At 37.8% G+C, this 8771-nt stretch overlaps 1 protein-coding gene across 1 annotated transcript; it reads right to left on the bottom strand.

The window, feature by feature from the left end:
- On the bottom strand, positions 1503–3126 carry LOC109713499 (presenilin-like protein At2g29900). The gene has a single exon (XM_020237615.1). It carries the CDS (start codon positions 3061–3063, stop codon positions 1846–1848), a length of 1218 nt encoding a protein of 405 aa, XP_020093204.1. The 5' UTR covers positions 3064–3126; the 3' UTR covers positions 1503–1845.

The following is an 8771-nucleotide window of genomic DNA, read 5'->3' as shown; positions in this document are numbered from 1 at the left end:
ATCTACACATAGGAAGCTCTGGTTTTAATAAAAGCTCTTTCGATAGTCTTACATTCAAAAATTAGATATCGTGTTTGCCGTATATGAAACGAACATTCAAAATAATCTTGTAACATACTTCTGGCTATGTACTGCAGTGATCAGATACCAAGTAAACAACTTACATTAGAAAAACCAATTGGAATTAAAAGAGTCTCCAGGTACACAGAGATGTAAGATTTAATGAACCGAAAATCAAATATGAAATATATATTAATAAAAGTAGAGTCAGCTCAGAAGTAACCAACTATGAGAACTCGTTGCAATTAGTTCAATCCACCAAAACTGTTATTGTTCAACTCGATACTGTAAATTTCCATGTAATCTTGGGTCTGAGTACTGCTTACTGACAACGTAGAAGCTACTACTACATTCAGAATTCGATCCACCAGCTTTCCTTATTTTACTAGATACCAAATTTCAATGTAATCTTTGCTTATTGAAAGCTTAGCTTAAAAACCAATTTGGAATGTAAAATTATAACCTTATCCTGACCATAATGCGGTCAACCAAAACTCTGTAGTTACTTCTAAATTTTCATACAATGTTGGGCTTGCCCGCTTACTGAGAACTGAGAAGTTCCTAGCAAGAGAAGTTTCTATAAAAGATCAAGGGCCAAAGACAAAATCTACAATCATCGGATGCAGATATCAGAATTGTACAGTAACCATACACTTTAGATTGCACTGATAACAATAAAGTGGATACTATAGGAAATAATGTAGTCATTTGGATCTAACATGTATAGCTTCTGGCCATTATTTTGCTCATTACTATGTGCAAACTTAAGATCATGTAATGTAAACACCATGTGGAACACGCTCGTTAAAATGTGCAAACATAACATCATGCAATGTAAAGTTGTAAACACCATGTGGAACACACGCAGAGGTACCTCTTCTCGGAAAGGAAAATTCAATTCAAAAGATGGAAGTTCTAGATAGCGTATTGCTTATTCAAGTAAAACAATATTAGATACACCAATAGCACAACTATCGTATTACCTTGCAACATCGAAGAGCTATTCTAGTGCAGAAGCCCAAGTTGAGGCAAGTCGTACCAATAAGAAAAGTCTCAACAATCAAACGTTCCAAATTATAAAGAACAACACTTGCTGTCATACATAATACATGCCGCACAATTGCAGAAAAGAAGTAAATGGAATCCAAATGAGCAGAAAGAGCTAGAAGCGAATAGCGGCACCTGCTTGGAATAATTGGAGGGATACTACATGTAGTCCCATTTGATGATATTTCAGCATTGTAATTCTCCTAAAAGGAGGTTCAGGGTCTTAAGACATCCAAGTATTTACAAGTTCATCAATATCTTAAACTTTTACTAAGACGAATAATCATAAGATAGTCTCATCATTAACCATATGAATGAAATGCAGCGAAATAGTCTCATCATTAACCATGAATGAAGTGCAGAGAAAATATTTTACCATTAAGATTCAGAAAGAATTTTCAACCATCAAAGCCAGAAAAACAAGTTAAGCCATTCTGTGAGTTGCATTCAGATTTCACCAAGAAACCAGTGCTAAACATCAGCTTGAAGTGAAATTGGGAGCTGTGCTTCTTAGTCTTTCAGTCCAAGGAGCATGATAGAGATTTAGTGAAATCTTTCAGGAGGGAAAATAGTGTGGAATGGTTCCTCTAAAACAAATAAATTGGCGTCTTAGAACATCAACAAATTTGTTGAACACAGGACCACAAAAACTTTGTTGAACATGATAGAGATTTTGTGAAATCCTTCAGGAGGGAAAACAGTGTGGAATGGTTCCTCTTAAACAAATGAGTTGGCCTCTTAGAACATCAGCAAATTTGTCGAACACTGGACAACAAAAACTTCGAGCAATTCCCGCGTCAATACATAAAACACAACACCAAGAGTTATAGACACCGGAAGAGCCGGCAATGCCTGACGAAAGAAGCCGAGAAGCAGCAAAGTAACACCTAACCCTGCTATAATCGCGAGGTAGCAAGCGTATACTGCCGTGTAATCATACATGGCCGCCCTCCCGACCAACACGCTGTAGAAGATGAAATCCCCCAGCCCTAACTTGATCGAACCCAACGAAGCCACTCCTATCCCTTCAAGCCACTCTTCTCCGGACCGATTTACCGGGTGGTTTCGTCTCTGTTCTATTAAAGGAGCATTAACATCGGCAGGCGAAGGTTCCTCTGCTGCAGGTCTATCCACATCGAGCACCACTGCCATCTCGGGGGGCGGCGACTCTCCGGGCGGAGCAGGGGTGGAATTAGAAGGTGGGTTGGCGTCAAAATGCGTCCTTGCTCTCGAAACCCTCCTACTCAATCTGGGGAGGTTCTCCACGGGACGGACCTCGTAGATCAAAGCGGGGATCTCCTCATCCCGGGACTCGGCGATCTCCACTAGAAGCCTTAAGGGGCCGCCGGGGAGCAGGACGGCGGCGAGATCGTACAGGGCCATGGCGATCAGGAGAGCCCAGGTGGTCCACTCGGGGAGGAGGGTGAACCAGTAGGCGACCAGGACCCCGATGAGGACGAGGTAGGCCTGGTTCAGGGAGATGGGGATGGTCCTCGAGGGCGCGAACACGGCGGCGACGCCGACGACGGAGAGGTTGAGGAGGAGGAGGGCGAAGGTGAGGGGGTCGAGGGGGAGGGAGAAGCGGCGGACGAGGAGGAGGGAGACGTGGCCGCCGAGGAAGGCGAAGACGACGAAGGAGGAGAGGGCGAGGTAGGAGCGGAGGAGGCGGGAGCAGCGTAGGTAGAAGAGGAGGACGAGGACGAAGGTGACGAGGGTGGTGAGGGCGACGAAGGCGACGGAGCTGAGCAGGGCGACCTTGAGGTCGTCCCACGCGGATGAGGAGGAGTAGGTGATGGAGAAGAGGGGGGACGAGGAGGAGGAGGAGGGGGAGGAGAGGGAGGACACGAGGAGGACGACGAGGAGCATGGAGGCGGAGACGGGGGAGACGATCCGGATGATTCCCTCGCCGAGGAAATCGAGGACGCTCCCCGGATCGGCGAGCTCGGCATCGGCCATCGTCGCACAGCTGCGACAAAGAGAGAGAGTAGCAAGGGCCAAGTAGGGTCTTGGTCGTTTCGGACTTGGATTTTTATAATGCCGCCGTCGCCCACGGACAAACTCTCGGGCCGAACTGGGTCTGGGAAAGGCTCGGTCCGAAATGGACCCAAGGCCGCATATAGCTGAGCTATTAGCCCAGATGCACGCTCTCGGGAGGGAGTTTTTTATGTATCACTTACACCAAATTATAGTAAAAATCAATAACAAAATAAAAACTTTATTACAATATTATAGTAAAAACCTTTTTAAATGTAAAAATAGCACTTGTAATCTTGCAATTTATTTGATTAACCAAAAAGGCAGTGGAGGGGGAGGCGAAAACAGCCCGCCTCCGCCTCCGCCTCCGCCTCTGCCATGCACGTTCTCGCCCTTGCCCTCGCCCTCGCACTCGCCCAACCCTGCTGAGGCCGTGCCGCCACCCTTCTTCTTCACTAGGGCACGGCGACGTCGAGATGCAAACTCCTCTACCACGCGTCAGAACGTCGAGACTACGTCGGAAGCGGTGAAGCGGCGAGATAAAATTATATAAAATTATACTAGATTTTTACAATTTTTTTAATATTTCAAAAGTATATAAAATTATACTATATATTTTATTTATTTTTTAAAAAATAAAATAGCGTGGCTAATTAAAACGGGAAAAGGGGTTGAAAGGCCCAGAGCCCCAGGCACCGGCGACTGCAAAGCAAACGGAATAGGTAAAGGGAAGGTTTCCCTCCACCTCTCGCCCAATATCCTCTCATCAAAACCCCCGAAAACAAGCCCAATATCCTCTCATCAAAACCCCCGAAAACAATGCAGCTAATTAAGATGTTTCTTTTTTTAGTTTTTTCTCGTTTTTGTATGAAATGTTTGGGAAGGTTTCCCGCAAAGCCAGTTTTTTTTTGAAAATTAGTTTTATAGGAATTTCAGACGGGTACGGAGACACCGTGTCGTGATAGAGATTGCTTCTACCAGAGCGTTATGTTCTCATACCTACTATTAGAACATTACCTCTGAATAATTTGGTTTTATTTTTTTATCTTCTTAAGAACAAACCCAACAAATCAATAATCAACTAACAAATGAATAATTGCTTTTGTTTTTTGTTGGGTTTGAAATACCGAGTAGTACGAAAAGATAAGATAGCAGCTTAGTAGCATCATCACGATAAAAAATATCCCCATAGGCCAGATCGTGGTTACTTAAACCTTTATTCGGGCTAGTCACTATTACAAATAGTAAACTTTATTTGGGTCGGTCACTATTCACTTAAATAATAGATACATACGTTCAAATATTTAAAAAATTATGTTTTGTATAATTATGTCAGTAATAAAGAGAAGGTTATATTATGTTTTGTATAAAAAATATTAATTTAGAATTTTCATAAATTAAAAACGTAGGATAGAGAGCAAATTATTAGGGGTCGCAAGATGACAGTATTCCACCAATGAACTCTATTTTGTTCTACTTATTCATCCTTCCTCTCATTAAACATCTATCTACGAGATTATTTTTTAATTTTTAGTATAAATAAATAACGAGATAAATATATAATGTGAATTCTTAGATTGGAGAGTGTAAAATTGTTATCCTCTTTTTAAATGTAAAAAATAGCATTGCTCTCATCAATGTGATATTTAAACAGAAGTATATACTGGAGACACAGGCTGGATCGGAGGTATCTCGAATACGGAGGAGGCTTGAGAGATACAGGAAGATAACTTCAGCTTTAGGCGGAGATGCCATTGCTTTTAACTACTTATTTAGGGTAAGTACATTTTACATGTAAGTATATTCTACATATTTGATTAATTGCATTTTACATATTTGATCAATTGCACTTTCTCTTCTTTTTTTTTAATTGAACGGAGATGTAACTATTTCGTAACTGTTTCCGTTGACTTTCTTTATCTACATATTTTAATATATTTTTACAAACAAATTGAACTTTATTTTTGTTTTCGTATTTTTATCATTTGTATTGAAGAGTTACTCACAAGGGAAGAAAGGTTTCGCTATATAGTACTCTCAAATGAAAAGATACTTATACATTTTTTAAAATTTGTTATTTATCTAAATATTTTAGAAAAAAAAAGCAAATTATGAGGCAGTGCAGCAGCAGACCAAAACTAATCTATATATGGGTTGGATTCGGTGAAGATTTTTAAAAACCATAATCTGAACCTGACAGCAGAAATTGAAATCCGAAACATCAACCTAATATCGTTAGTTTTAAAAAGCCATAAAAAACAAAACTGAAACCAAAGAATCCGAAACCGAAATCGAAAGTAATTATTTCTCTTTATCAAATTTTAAAATATATTAGGTAAATCACTTACACCATTAACAACCAGTTTCTGCAGTCAGATTTATCAAGTCCTAATATTTTCATCGTTAGTTTATTATGTATGTATCACTTACACCACATCATTAACAACCAGTTAATTATATATTTTTATTTAAAAAAAGTATAATAAAAATATTTTTAATGGGTTAATTTCATAAATATTTCTGCAAACATAGTAAATAGCAAATATATTCCTATAAAGTTCAACTTTCATATGTTGTCCCTACAAAAGTTTTAATATTTCTAAATATGTTTCTGCCGTTATAATCCGTTATAAAAAGTTAGTTAACTATAGGTTAAATACTTAACCCTAGTTAGTTTTTAACATTTTTACCCATTTATATTATATTAGTATGACTTTGGAGGTATATATTTATGATGACAAAATTGAAAATATAAATAATTCTCTAACGATTCTCTAACGGTAACAAACCAGAATGACATATTTGAAAATATTAGGACTTTTGCAAAGACATCATATAAAAGTTGAACTTTGTAGTGATATATATTTGTCATTTACTATGTTTGTAGGACAATGTATGAAATTAACCCTTCTTTAATTATCATGTTGTAACAGGTAAACTCAAACATACAATTTGATTGATTGGTATCAACAAGCATTTTAGACTTTTTCCTCTCTCGGTGCCTATTGTCACAAGAGCGTCACGGTCGAGCCCCAACGATTGACACTGTGCTATGCCTGCCTCTGTTACAGCCATAAAGACATGGATAATTTGTCTGCTCATCATTTGCTATAACCTTTTCGTTTCGAAAATGGGTATATTATTAAAAGTATATTGTATATTGCAGGAACCACTTGTTAGCAACTCCATCTTCGAGAAACATGCCGAGGCTCAAAAAGTTCCATACTATTGAAGAATGTTTTTTCTCGTTTCTATTTTAAGTTCTACGATATTAGTCAACTGAATAATTTAGAAACCAGTTTATTTTTTGAAAATTAGCTTTATAGAAATTTCAGACGGGTACAGAGAGACTGTGTCGTGATAGAGATTGCTTCTACCAGAGCGTTATGTTATCATACCTACTATTAGAACATTACTTGACTGAATAATTTGTTTTTATTTGTTTATCTTGCTAAGACCAAATCCAACAAATCAATAATCAACTAACAAATGAATAATTGCTTTTGTTTTTTGTTTGGTTTGGTTTTGACTCAATAATTTGTGAATATTTCGCAAATAATTTACAAATTAACTAACATAGGCCTATACGAGTCATTGATTTTCGAAACATTAGTGATACTATTCCAAAGAAACCAACAATCTATTGCGTTAGCCTACAATTTGAAATTATGTTACTATACAGGCCTCATGGACAAATTTTCTATCCATCATTTTCAGGAAAAAAAATTCTTGTTGTTGTGGTGGACAATGAATATACATGTTGTTACAGTTTCGAAGCAAGACTATTTAAGGCCATGTATATTTTCGATTAGCCCATATGATTAATGTTCAATTGGCTGAGATTCTTTCCTGAATATAGATTTGCTCTGTAAAGAGATCACTGCGGACGTTTAGATTTATATACAACTATAGTCTGAAAAAAAAAAGTTAGAAATTGATATATGCTATGGATTCATATTTTCAACTATGTGTCTCTAGACTTGTTCATGTTAGGATTGTTAATAACTTTTCCATAGTTGTTATGTGATCTTTGCAATGTAATCTATTGTCTTATCTTAGGCTTGCTATGCTTGGAATATCGAGCACTACGAAAAAAACAAGATAGCAGCTTAGCAGCATCGTCATGAGAAAGAATGTCCCCATAGGCCATCGCGAGCGCGCGTAGAGCTGATACTCCGAGGCCGAGGCACCCCCCATTCTGCGCTCATAAACACTAAACCCTAGACGAACCTCATCCCACCTATCACCAATGGGATCTTGCTTCTCCACGCCATGCGCCATGATGGCTCCTCCGAGCAGTGACTCCTTCCGCAATGCGGCAGCCGACTTCATCCAACAGCCTCCCTCGGCGTGGGATATTGGCAAGAAGGTATGCGCCTGCCTACGCCTCCCTATGTTCGATGAAGTGTTTCTTTGGGTAGCACACAATAATCCGCTTCATTCGTTGTTGGGGGCATGAACATCTCTTTGAATAATTTGATGCTTAATTTCTTTGTTAGATTCGGTTTTTGATGTGGTTCTACACGATTTCCCCTACCCAAATATTTTATTCACTATTGGAATGAAAATTGGGACACCCATAATTTTGAGATAGGATTTTGAGAATAGATAGCACGCTACCTGCTTCATTCATTGAATAAATGAATTAGGCTACAGAGATGAGACAACCAGGGTCTCGAGAAGAGAAAAAAAAGAAAGAAAAAAAGAAAAAGAAAAAAGGATGTCATAGAGTGTCTTTCCAAGAATCAATCAAAAGCTTGAGTCTTTGCACCGCTAAAATAAGGTCAAACTAAATATCACGAAAAACAAGGTTGTTTCTGGCCTTCCAAATGGTCCACCAACATGCAGCCAATTCAGATAGACCGTTCCTTCTACTATTGCTTTAGCCGACAATTTGAAATTATGTTACTATACAGGTTTTATGGACACTATGAAATTTTCTATTCATCACTTTGTAGGAATATATTTGTTATTCATTATGTTTGTAGGACAATGTATGAAATTAATCCTTTTTTATTTATCATGTTGGAACAGGTGAACTCAAACATACAATCTGATTGATTGGTATCAAAATGCATTTTAGACATTTTCCTCTCTCGGTGCCTGTGCTATGCCGTTAGAATATTAGAATAGCTAGCCTTTTCCTTTTGCAGCTCCATTGCCTCTGTTACAGCCATAAAGACATGCCTCTGTTACAACCATAAAGACATGGATAATTTGTCTGCTCATCATTTGCTATAATCTTTTCTTTTCGAAAATGGGTATGATTATTAAAAGTGAAAATTTTCTTTCAAAATTATTTTTATTTCCTCTCTATCCTTGTTGCTATAGAATGGTAATACGCTTAGTGCAGTTTCGTGCACCTCTATTTCATTGTACTCATTTGTCCTTCAATCCTCTCATTTATCATATAAAAAATTATACATGCGAGGTGAAAGAAAGACCGTAATCTTGCAACTTCTTACTTAATTTTTTTAAAAATTTTTAGTATAAATAAATAACGAGATAAAAATATAATGTGAATTCTTGAATCGGAGAGTGTAAAATTGTCATCCTCTTTTTAGATGTAAAAATAGCATTGCTTATATCAACAATATTTTTTTCCAGGAAAGAAAAAGATAACATATTATCTACTTTATTTATTAAAATAATGAGCCTCCCAAAAAAATTAGATTTTGAATATAAGTTTT

Source organism: Ananas comosus, linkage group 7, assembly GCF_001540865.1.
Source record: "Ananas comosus cultivar F153 linkage group 7, ASM154086v1, whole genome shotgun sequence".
NCBI lineage: Eukaryota > Viridiplantae > Streptophyta > Magnoliopsida > Poales > Bromeliaceae > Ananas > Ananas comosus.
Note: the sequence above shows the minus strand (reverse complement) of the source record. Positions and strands in the feature narration are given on the sequence as shown.

Bases quoted from the DNA above. Each gene is read 5' to 3' on its own strand.
- LOC109713499 (XM_020237615.1), bottom strand. From the start codon at position 3,063: ATGGCCGATGCCGAGCTCGCCGATCCGGGGAGCGTCCTCGATTTCCTC.